The 13,414-nt window shown below is 30.8% G+C and overlaps 1 protein-coding gene across 2 annotated transcripts in view; it reads left to right on the top strand.

The window, feature by feature from the left end:
* Positions 1-13,414, top strand: part of LOC147079635 (aquaporin-like) — a 156,181-nt gene that overhangs the window by 72,394 nt on the left and 70,373 nt on the right. The window contains exon 1 of one of the 2 annotated variants that reach the window (XM_085942653.1): positions 8,972-9,336. The exons of the other annotated variant lie outside the window; for it this stretch is intronic. Coding sequence (XP_085798779.1) covers positions 9,324-9,336 — 13 coding nt within the window. The 5' untranslated portion in view covers positions 8,972-9,323. Of the gene's footprint in view, positions 1-8,971; positions 9,337-13,414 lie in introns of those variants that run through there. 2 annotated transcript variants of the gene reach the window in all.

Consider the following 13,414-nt stretch of genomic DNA (forward strand, 5'->3'; position numbering starts at 1 on the left):
GTTTGTGTCACGCTCTGTACAAATATTTTTCTAACTGGTGTGTTTCTGCAAATATTATGTAAGGTGGTATATTATACTTATTTTGGTATTTAAGCAATATTTTTGAAGAATGAGTGTATTTTATTTTCACTAAGTCGATAAAATGTATTCTATGATTTTTATAAATATACCTAGAGTTGGGTATTTCCCGAGAAAATCTCGATCTCGAGATTCGGGATTTCCAGAAAAGAATTCTCGAGATATCGGGAAATTAAAAAAAAAACCTGTAAAAATCCTAAAATCAATGTAAAAACAGACAAATTCCAAAAAAATATGATTTTTTTTATTTATGTAAGAAGACAAACAAAATAGAAGTAGGAAAACAAAAATAATTCAAAACATTACTTATTAAAATGCAATTTAAAAAAACACAGACTGTCAATCGCGTACGCTTTTGAGACACATAATTCCCTGATGTTGCAAAAATTGCGCTCATTTCGAGTCGACGCTGGCTTAATTGTGTTAGATGCCCCGATCAGTCTTTGAACGTTTTGTGTATTCTGTCCACTTTTTTCATATAGAAAATCGTTTTTTCAAAAAATATTTGGTAATAAAGAAATCCCGAGAAAAGATTCTCGATATCCGGGATTTCCCGAAACGTTAAAAGTTTCATTTTTCGAGATTCGGGATAGAAAATCTCGAAAATTTCACAAGAATTCCCGTCGGGAAATTCCCGAAACCCAACTCTAAATATACCTATAGATATTTCCGAGTTTTTTCCCTAGTTAGGTTAGGTTAGGTTAGGTTAGGTTAGGTTTTTTATTCAGTACCTACCTATAATCAAGAATATCTAGATGTTTACCGTATAGATGTCGGGTTCGGAGTGCTTCCATCTTTGACGATGCATGCCTAGTTTAAGCTCAGAGCCATAAACGTAATAAAAATAATTCGTATTCATTACACATATTAACATTTTACGATGATGGTTTTCATGTACGATTTTCAGACTTGCTCTTAATCTAAAAGTAAATGAGATTTTTATTTTATTTGCTCATTCAGATGGAAATAAATTTTAAAAGCTCCAGCATAAAAAAATCTTCCAACGCAATGATCAATGACTACTTCTAACTGTATTTTTTCAGTGGACTGATACCCGAGCCCAATTTTTGATACAAGCAGTACCTATCATAAAATATGTTTGAAAACGTAAAAAGCTTAAAATTGTTCTTCCAACAGTGTCCGTTAATTGAAGGCGTTATCGCAAGACAATGATATGCCACATAATTATGAATTGGTTGGTTTTGAATAAAACCAATTCCCAGGACATACACTCACGTTTTACTTAAGACACTTTAAAAAAAATACATTGATCGATGATTATGATCAATGTGTAGTTCTTAAATATTCAAATTTTGCTAAAAAAAAATGTTTATAACAATACTATGATATGCCATGCCAGTCAAAATTGCTATCGGTCAGTCATTCACGCCTTCTGCTCCAAACAGAATAATTAGATGTGAGATATATCGAACATTTTAATGAGGATAGTAATTTTTCTTGTTACAATAGTGAACGAACAAGAACGTTAAATTGCTCATATCTCCAAACTATGTTTCTGTGGCTAATCATTGTCTTGCAATAACCCCTAGAATTACACGAATTAGATATTGGGCGAACATTTATGAACGCGTAAGAGTTTGCATAATATTTTTGCTATACTCATATGCCAGGATCTTTGGCGGGTCCCCTATCTATCGGTAAAAGGGCAGTGTTTCGCTCTACAGCACCTCTTTTCAAATGGTATTCCACCGAACCCCAGGGTTCCAGGAGGTAAAATTAAAGGTATTCCATGTATTTTTAGCGATTTTTTTTTATATTCTCGAATAAAAACACAACATAAATAATTAAAAATTACCCTGCACAAGTAAAACGATGTTTTTATATTAAAGTGTTATGTATGTTTATCTCACTTATCAGGTCGACCCGCCACGCTAGGCCCCTATAAGCCCGAGCCTCCAGACTAAAGCCCTGTCAGCCCATATGACAGCTAAATTATATATGAATGTTATGATAGTCACGTTAAGAGCATACTTTAAAACACAAATTTTCAACAATCATCCTTATTTAAATTACCATTATTATTTAAGAACACCCAAATGCAATTTTTGTATAAGACAATATTTAACCTTACCTATCTACAATTATTATAGCTGCGTTTGAAACTTACAACAGTCACATTAATGTTAATGTAAAATAATATAATTTGAGATAATAATATATTAAACCGTAATAAAAATAAATATATTGTGGCAGATATAGATTGAAAAATATTTTATATTTATATATTTTTTATTTAAAATTACGAGGCAATTACAAATTTTATTTCAATAGAAAGTTTTACAGAATATATTTTATTATATGATATTCAGTTAAAATTAAATTAAATGTTTAGTGCATGAGTTGATTCAAGAATAATTTGAAAAGGTGCGATAACCACATCACGCATATCTTATGAAATGGTCAATGTTAGAATGAAGACGTTTAAAATAAGTCATACTCCTTTATGGTATAATGCTATAATTGTATGATGAGAAATGACGTGAATATCTTTCTTACAAAGTTTACCGATTACTCAGATTATGGATTCTTTCCGTACATCAAATTCTTCATTTTCTACCTTTATACATGCTAGATACATGGACCCTTAAATTCGCCATAAAAGCCTAATTATCACACCAGTGGGTCTATTCTGTACACAAGGTGGCTATCGACGGTAGTTTATAATATCTATGTATTGAGGTATTATAATTGTTAGAATAAGTTAGCCGTCTAAACTGTCAAAACTCTACCTCGCTCTAAAAGTTAACACTGCCAAGAAAGGAGCTGTTAAAATATATGACTTTTTAACAGTTTAGAATTAGATAGTTAACGTATTGTAAATAAATTTGATAAATATAAATATAAAAGATAAGATAAATGAATATGATAAACTACCCTCGATAGCCGCCGATATCCGCCTTGTGTACCACAAATGTGGTTGAAAATCCATATTGCCACTTTTCACACTTTCTATATTGATATACGACAATATTAAGTGATAACCGAATTTGGTAAATTGTTTTTAGTATGACTTTTTCGTTGGTGTTGAAACAATACTGTCCTGGAGATAACAATGTTTATTAATTTGAAAAACCCTGGTTTTTATACATTTTAATATAATATTATTATTTTCTTACAGTGTATAGCATATTTCGTCAACAAAAGTCAATTGGACGGTATTATGCAACAAAGAACCAATCCACAAAAATCTACTGCTGAGATTAATGCATTTAAGTTTTATGTGTTGGTCAACATTGTGGTATTCATGAGCAAATATTTTGGGAGATGAAAAATATTGAAAGTAATTATTTATTTGTATTGAATACTTAACTTTTGTTTTATCCGAGGGAATTAATGCATTTTTTTAAACAAAAAATGTTGATTGGTCCTTTATTGCAAAATTGAAACAGTCCAAAAATTAATGTTGGTTGGTTCTTACAACGATAGATGGCAGTAACGTTCACTTACACGCGAGGCATTTTTTTTCCTAATAAATTTAACTCATATGGGAACCACATTATAGCACTAACTCATATTTTAACATGTTAAGGGTTGGTTCCTTGTTGCGTAATACCGTCCAATTAACAAAACTACATCCAACATATTCACTATTTCTTTACACACATTCAAAAGTTTTCTCGCAAATATTTAATATTCGATACATTCTTTTCCGAAGATCCTTTACCACAAATTGGCCCCTTGAAAATATTGACATAATAACCACACCTTTGTTTGACTTATAAGATACCAACTGCGCAATTATTTGTTTTTATTTGGGAATCATCACCAGTTAAAATTATTTTATGGGTATGTTTGATATTATAATACACAGATTATAAATTATTGTAATACAATTTATCGAACACTATAATTAATTGTATAACTAACTAACATAACCAGGCTTGTACACGGAAAAATGAGATAGGAGAGTAGGTCAATTTCGCAAAAATATCCATAATATTTTTTAAGACGACGGGAGTGGTTACCAAAATCTAGACGTTGTCACTGACTCCCGCATTTACCTTGCTACTACTTATAGATTCTCGTCACCACGGACCCTCCCGCTTTTCACTATACCCAAACATTCGTTGAGTGTAAAACCTGGCCTGCAGCAACTACGGGTGCTCACATACGCGTTATTGTGACATGTTGCATTCAGAAGTGTTTTTCGAATGCGCGTTGCCTAACTGTCACAATTATCAAGATAGTTAGTGTCCGTTTGAGTCGTTCACGCTCTCTTATCTTTTAGACATGTTGCGTGAATAATAAAGTAAACATGGTTGCATCAACATAAGAGAATTGCCATCTGTTCGACAGCCAAATCATCCGGGGCACGATCCTCAGTCATGAAGCCATGAGAAAGAAGTAATATTTCATTCACCCAAATAATTTGATATCGTTATTTTCTGTTTCCTCTTGTGTGGGAATGCCCATATAGAGCAACCGTATTATTGTAATTTGTTTTCATTATCAATAATTAAATCATTAACATTAAACTATTGATCGAAGTTACTTGATGGAATTTAAATTTAAATTCTAATGGATTTTAATTTTTTACTGTTATGGATAGTACACAATTTAAATCCATTTGAAATTTAATCATTTGCTTGCAATCTCAATCTATGTACAGGTAAACAAAATATAGTAGGTACTTACCAGTGATGAAGGGTGGCTTTTGGAAAGAGGTATGGTGTGGAGATCATAGAGAAAAAGCACATTTGTCAGGTACACTTACGGGGAATAAGAAGATAATACGATATAACTACTGATGAATAAGTACACACACACTAAATCGATGAAATTTCAATATTTCACTGATGATATAAAATTGAGAGTTTAGTTCAAATTATGTATTTTCGTAAAAATTTATACGCATCAAAAATAAACTTTATTTTTATTTTTAAAAACAATCTACTAATATATGTGATTGAATGCCACATAAATTATTTTTTTAAATTATCTTGTTATTAATTATTTTGGACAAAGCTGCAGACAATAGCTAACGTATTGCACACATTTCGGTAGACGGGGTTGAGGTCACGTGGCCTGACGGTCATACAAAATAAATAAAAAAAACAGTCGTATAGACACTGTGTTTGAAGACAGATGGCGCTGTCGCATATTTTTTAACTTTGATACGAATTCTAAATTCAATAGGTTCTTCAAGACTCTCACTACAAATTTATGTTTTAACTTTATAATAACGTATTTAGTCTATTTTTCTTAGAAGGTAGGCTTTAAATAATCGCCTAGTATGGAACCTTCACCACTGGTGCATATGATTACTAGTACTTTAAAGTAAGTTCCCGTTAAAATATAATATAAGTATCATTTTAAGAATACACATTAGTGAATTTATTTTGAATTCTAAAAAAATTCGAGGCATTTATATAGAAAGATAAAAAAAGTATCATAGTATTCAGCGATACTTGTTTTGACATCACTACCCTCACGCAACCATTTAGTTTTCATTCATGTCTAAAGTTTACAATCAATTGAATGAGTTACGCCAATGTATTTTTCTTGTTATCTATTTCTGAATAATACAGCGACCAAAAAGTAATGAAATAGTAAAGAAATTCTAGTATTAAAAAAATATGTTTTTAATCGAAAACAAACAATGTAATTTTGACAGATGCGAGAAGCACGTCTTCACACTCGGATTTTATTTATTATTTTACGTTTAAAAAAATTAAAAAATTAAAAAAAAAAAAATTCGTGTGATCTAATCCTGCATTTTATTTTAAAATATATCATTTAAATTTAAAAAAAAAAAACTATAATTTGATGTATTAAAGACGAATTACGAATGCTAGCCCATAGATAGTTAATAGTTTAAATCATATTATATTGGCAATTCCAGGCCCTCTACTTCTTTTGGTCTGGTCCTGATCCATCTTGGCGAAAACCTCGAAAATTCGATGTGATTATCATAGAGCAATACCAACGCCAATATTGATAGTCTCGTAGTTCAATTACAAGACCAATCATCACACAAATTTTGTATTTTTTTCAAATTACTTATTTTACATAGTTAAATTACAAGACAAATTATAAATTCAAAGCGTTCACAACATGACCTAAGAAATAACATTAACACATTTAATAAAAAAAAAAAAATTAAACCACACCGAGTTAACTAGGTTGATAGACCCTATTTTAAAAATTTATAAAACAATGACCACCTGAACTCATCTCACGTAAGTGGAATACATCAATATCCGAAGCAATTTGATTGAACACGGTTATTGCCCTCCCAATTGTCATTACTAATGGCAGATAAGTTCTGGACCTTGGGAGAACAAACAACGAATGCTCCCGATTTCTGAGATAATTATTATCAGATACACATATTTAAGTCAATACTAATCACTATTATAATATTAATTATATTGATACACTCAAAATTTCAAAGTTTTGCTTTAATAATGCTATTCGACGTATAAAGGAGAGAAAAAAGAGAGTCAAAAATGTGTCATAAAATCGAATAACCCATTCTGAGAATAATCATTAAGTCAATTATATACTGAAATGTGTATTATTAAACTGTAAAATGTCATTGTGCATTGTTGAATTCCAGTAAACTAAATTTAAATAATTACAACATAAAAATAACTTTTTATATACAACGTTTTTAAATGTTCTGTTGAATTATTATGCTCAATATGCTCAAACTTATACTTGACATGAAGTAAATAAAAAAAAAGCAAACAAACAAAATATAGAATACTGAAATGTCATTTTCTCATCATAATTTTGATTTCCATAGTAACGCAAGTATATATTATTAATTTAGTTGCTAGGACCACCCCCTTAGCAACCAATAATAGTCTTTTACTTTTTACGGATTTTTCTGAAATAACTTTCCATATAAAACAGAATTAACTGAAAATGAATTCAATTCTGCTTAAATATGGCTAAAAGTATTAAAAAAATGCATTGGCATCGTATTCTGATATATTCTAAAAGTTTCAAATGTCTAGCTAGTCGGCTAAATCGATTGCAAGATTTGTACTGGACAAACAAACACCGGACAAACAAGAATACGAGCTAATAAAAACGTTGTAGAAACATACATTTTCCCCAAAATCAAGGCTTTAAAATTAAAATGAGTCTTCTGCCAAAAAAACAAGTCATTATTTTAGAACAAGGTTTTTTTGGGTTGTTAGTTTAGTTAGTTTATTTAATTTTATTGTAAACAGTTACGTTATATTACATTGAGAATTTAATTTGTTTTATTTAATAATTTGATTCGGCCCTTGGCTCGGAGACAGAATGAAAATTTGGCCGCAGAACAATGAAAGGTTGCCCATGCCTGGTCTAGATGATTAGAACAATAAACAGCTTGGGAACGTCGCTTTTCCGCCACAATTTATTGTTTTATTTTGTTTGAGTAGGTGTGAACACAGGCTCTGGGATTTAGGTTAGAAGAAAGTTGTGCTATGCGTTATAATTATTGTATTATTCGCCCAAAAATCGGATACATAACGCATATGTAAACCCAGTTATTAAAACAAATATGACTGAGCATATTGCACTAGGTACATAATAATATGGAGTGCGTTTAATGATATTAAAAATACATAACTTCCAAATATTGCCATGATAAAATATCTATAACTCATATTTTCATCAAAATGAAGTTAATGTTGGGAAGTTGTAGAATACTATGAATATGAACCATCACAGTTTCAAGATTGTTTAAAAACATGTTGATATAAATATGTTTTACAAAGTCAATCTAATTTGACGAAATTGTTCTTGCTTATTATTAAATGAGATTAATTGCGTATAAATCGATATTGCTAAGCGGAAAACAATTATTTGCAACACTATAAAAGAAAACGATTTCGAAGAATGTGTTTATTAGTTTCGTCATATGTATATGTCAAAAAACAATGCATTTAAAAAAAATTGCGGCGTCTTACTGCGGGCGTGAAGATCTCTTCACATAATCTATGCTGTCCGTATGTTTAGCTTCGTTTTTTTGTTATATATATATATATACCTTAAATTAATTTTCTTTTTCTTAATTTCCATGTGATTTTCACATCCTTCCATCCATAATACTTCCATAAATATAGCCTCAAATCTTGATACACAATCTTTACAATGAAAAATATATATACACTCCAATTAAAATAAAGTTTTATGAATATAAATTAATAAATTAACAGTTTAGAATGTTAGTCTCCAGAAATTTGTTCATAAACATATATATTTATTATGACGCAATATTGGTTATGTTTACAATACGTGCTCTTTACTTGGTTGTATTGAACGACTAACTAAATGACACTATGCGCATGCGCATGTACCCTTGAGACCAAAATGAATATAATCATAATAATAAATTATGTGTTACATCGGCGCGCGCAACTTCGTCACACGCCAAAAATACACTCTGATCTGTTTTCCCAAACGCGCTAAAAGAAGTATAACTTCAAAAATCTTTTTCGTGTTTAAAATAAATATTAGAAGTATTAAATTTCTGTTGTAATGTTCACTCACAGATAAGATTGGATAAGTTTAGTTTGTCATTCTTTTTAACCTATACTTACACAACTTTACTGTGCTCACTTTCGTATTTTTTGTATGAATAATCCCCACCACCCGCCATAACATTTATTTGATCTTCCCCTAACCATATTGTAGAATCATGTTGCATATAATATAGCAGGATTACTCATGTCATAGTTAGCCAGAAAACACAGTGATGCATGACGATTGCTGAACACAAAAGCACCCCCTGTGTTTAAAAAATAATCCGTTGTCATGGGGGCAATTTCGTCAGGGCGCTGTGTGTGCGGTGCCGGCCCTGCATTCGCACATGCTTTCTCACGCAACCGAAAATTCAATTTCCACGATAAAATACGCGAGACATTCGGTATTCAGTCACAAGTCAAGTTACTGGCGAGGATAGACGCCGCGCCTGGCCCTCTCACAATATAACATCGCACCAATATCAAGCATCTACTCGCCATAACACGAGTCAAACAACATAATACAATTTATAAACGGACGGTTAACATTTACCGGATTTGCGATACAACTGTCAGTCGATTTAATATCACAGCGATTATAATATCCATCCATCGACATATAACACAGTAACGCTTTAGTTCTGTAAAAAAGGAATTAGCCACACTCGCTTGTTTATCATTTTACCGAAAAGGTTCCGAGTTTAAAAGTTCGCGCGTGATTCAAGAGGGGTGTTTTGATTGGTCAAGACTGCGCTTCGAATAATGCCTAAGCAAGGTAAAATACATGTACCATTTTATTATACTCACATTTTACTATATTTATACTTGCATTTATGTTATTGCATCGGTAGTAACATAATATCCATGTTGTGTTGTAATAAACAAAATCTCTTTTGTATTTTGAAAAGTTCCGATCATAAAAATAAGCATTCTTTTTTCAAAATCCACACTGTTATAAATAATAATAACCACAATTTATTTTTTCTCTAGTCGTACAAATATTATGTGATAATCAATATGTTAAGAGTGTTATGTTATGACAATCGAGTCAGATAAACTTAAAATAATATGCGTATATTTAAATATGTTTTTTTCATTCAAGAATATATCTCTAACCGCAAAACCAGCATTCTAGAAATATATTAAAATCTTTCAACACTCTACGATTATAATAAAATAACACAGTTTCTTAAGTATCAATAATAAATTAATTATCAAATAACATGTTTAATTATAAATATTCATAAGTTGTCCACACATAAATTATTTAAAAAACGCGTTATTTATTAATCACATCAAGGTTAGTATACACAATGCTTACGGGCCCTTTTAATTAATTTTGTAATTAACGTGTTAATTTGCATTTGAAAAGTAATTAGCAAAAACACAATTTTGTGCGGCCCGTAAGCTATGGGTTAAGAACACACAATTAAAAAAAAAAATACGGGAAATATAGATTTTCATTTCAAAGTTTTTGATAGTTAGTACCTAATCAATTTTATGTTTTAACTGTAGTTATTTAAATATAAAACCACCAACAGTGTCTAGATAAAACATGCAATAAGTTATCATACCATAAAAACTATTGACCGAGATCCTAATTGAGGACGATTTGTGTTTTCTTTTAAATGAATTTAGTAATAATTACAAGATAAAAAGAACTTATTATATACAACGTTTTTAAATTTTCTATTGAATCAAATACTTACTACTACAAAGACTTGACTAGCTTAAACGATCAAAAAATATGTACTTGATAGAAATACTACTGAAATGTAATATTGATTTCCATAGTAACGCACGTATATATTAATGTTAATAATTTAATTTAAGAGTTTTACTTTTTACGGATTTTTTCCGAAATAACTTTTCATACAAAACAGAATTAACTGAAAATGACATCAATTCTACTTAAAGATGGCTAAAAGTATTGTTGTTTTAATATAATAAAACGCACTTTTTTGTAGTACTTATTCCACTTTTAATCAATAAATAAGGACCGGTTTCGTCCGTTGAAAATGTCCCTCTGAGGCGGACGAAACCGGTCCTAATTTATTGATTAAAAGTGGAATAAGTACTACAAAAAAATGCGTTTTATTAAATTAAAACAACAATACAACGCAGTTCCACCATGAATTGACAGTTAACAAAATAAAAGCAAAAAATGGCTAAAAGTAAGTATTGAAAAATGCATTGGCATCGTGTTCTGATATATTCTAAAAGTTTCAAATGTTAAGCTAGTCGGGAAGTAGTTAAAAATCGATTGCAAGATTTGTACCGGACAAATAAGAATACGAGCTAAGAAAAACGTAATAATAATAAAATAGTTAAATTTCGCTCCCCACAAGTGTCAGGGTCGGAAGCACTGATGGTGGAAAGTGTCTAGACATTACAATGAAAATGGCTGAAAATATAATTATGGTTTCGTTTATTCGTGAGGCAATTGTACTAAGCATTTTCTTTTTGTTTGGCGTTGTATACTGCAACAAATTTGTAGGTACTTAATCATTCACATATTGTTATGTATTATGGGTAATATAGATAAGAACGGATAATCCGTATCTCTGAACATAAAAAAAACATATGTCATTGCGTGAATATAGTTTTGGTACGTGTGGGCAACATTCGCTAACGGAAGTGGTGATAAATAACTGATTAGACGCCGTTACTATAATTTTATAAAAATTGCTTCACATACCTAATGCGACTAGGTAATCACTATCGGCAATCACTAGGGCTTTTTTAAAAAAAAAAAGGTGCTGGAATTCACCTCTTGTCGAACAATTTACCTACTGTAAAAACGTCATATATTTGAATAAAAGTATAAAGTGATTTCCATGGTACCCACACCAGGTTAAAGGCAGTGTGATGCTCTATATTAGCGTTTTTCAAATAGTGTTCTAGGTCAAATTAAAGGTATTCAGTGTATCAACAAACATTAACCAACAAATGCAATTACATAACCACATATTTTATAATGTTAATACGCCTGAAGGAAATTAGCTCCGCAGACGATTTTTTTACGATTAGAGCAAATTCGTGATACGCGTTATTTCAGTTATCTGGTCGATCCCCCAGGCTAAAGCCCTATCAGTCCATCAGCCCCCCCTTTGTGGGGGCCATACTGGATTCCAAAGTTCAGTCCAATTTTCGTCTGACAAATCGCCTCGATTCATTTTCTTATAGTTAGAGACTATGGCCGAATGTCTTCTTCCACTGAGTCACCGCCGATCAATGTATTTTGAATGATCGAAAAGTATCAAATGTGGTCCGACGAGTTTGATGACCAAAAGTGCCGAAACTATTTTGGTCTTCAACGAAGCTCTCATTTGGGGTAATAATAATTAGATTCATTTGCGAAAATTCGCGTTCACATTCACTTGAAGAAATGGTAATAGAATTCAACGCACATATCAAACGCGATAGTTTTTCAGGATATGTCTTTTCATATGAGATGATTCAGGATAATTAACTTGTACTATGTACTCGCGAACAATGTTTCATCTAATTGCTTTTGAAACATTAAAAATACATTTTATAAATCTGAAAGTTTAACAAGCTCTTGCGTAGCCCACTCGCGCTCGAACTTCTGCAACGGATAGTATTGATCTACAAAATAAAACTCTACATGTGTACCAAATTTCAGCTTTTTACTTGGATACAATTTTGATACACCTTAAGCCTACTTTACTGCTATATAAAATTTCATATGTATTATAGAATACCTACTTAAAACGTTTCTGGTTATCAAAATTAAAAGATAAAAATTAATATTTTCTATAATAATTATTCATAGTAAAACCATTATTAGTGATAGTCAGTAACATTATTTATACTAAATGTGTATTCAACATAATAATATATATGTGGCGAAAATTTCTCGATTTTTAGAGAATCTCAAAAAAACAAAAATCGTTTAAAAATTTAAAGCGAGACAAAAATAAATCACATAGCTAATCTCTATGCTTCAAGCGACATATTATAATGTTATTGTGAACATAATATAATATAATATACTTATTGTATTCAATAAAATAATGTGATTTTTGGTACGCATACAACACAAAACTTTCTTTTTTTCAAAATTGGAGATTGTGACTAAATAGGTAGGTATCTATCTACCTAAGTGTGACAACGAACATTCGTAGAGTCGTATGTGCACTATGATTTATGATAATACAAGAAATATTAAACAAATATATGATAACTGATAACGGACGCTATCAATCGGAGGTCAGAACTGGTGATAAAGATTTCCAAAAATTATTTGTTATACGGGCACGTATTTTTAACACATCAAATAAATATTAATTAAATTAAGCAATATTATTTTTTGTTGAAATTATATTTTTGTAAATAAATCAATGGGTACCGGTTTCGTTGTTTATAATTTCGACTATCGGTGATGCCAATTGGTAGGGCATTAACTGTATTCAACCAAATTTAAGTGAAATCGACATATTATTATACTCTGCTGAAAGTGAGTTTATTATACTTTCGTACAATATTTTTTCCGCTCTTTTTATATTTAAGTACTTATATTTAAATATAATATTATCTCAGTGTTTTCTTACCGTTATTTTTTGAAGTTATACTCCTTTATGCGCGTTTGGAAAATCAGATCAGAGTGTATTTTTGGCGTGTGACATGTAACACATAATTTATTATTTCACACAAAAATAAACGCACTCGATTGGATTCGAACCACCGATTGTTCGGTTATCAGCCGAACGTACTACCATTACGCCACATTATGATACTCCAATCGTGACGATTATACAGTATAATATTATAGTTTAGAATTGTTCCGTTGCCTAGGCAGCGAATTTATTGTTGTCGGCCATTTGAAATTC

Source organism: Rhyacophila brunnea, unplaced genomic scaffold (genome assembly GCF_057557595.1).
Source record: "Rhyacophila brunnea isolate RB1 unplaced genomic scaffold, BYU_Rbru_1.0 scaffold_1, whole genome shotgun sequence".
Classification (NCBI taxonomy): Eukaryota; Metazoa; Arthropoda; class Insecta; order Trichoptera; family Rhyacophilidae; genus Rhyacophila; species Rhyacophila brunnea.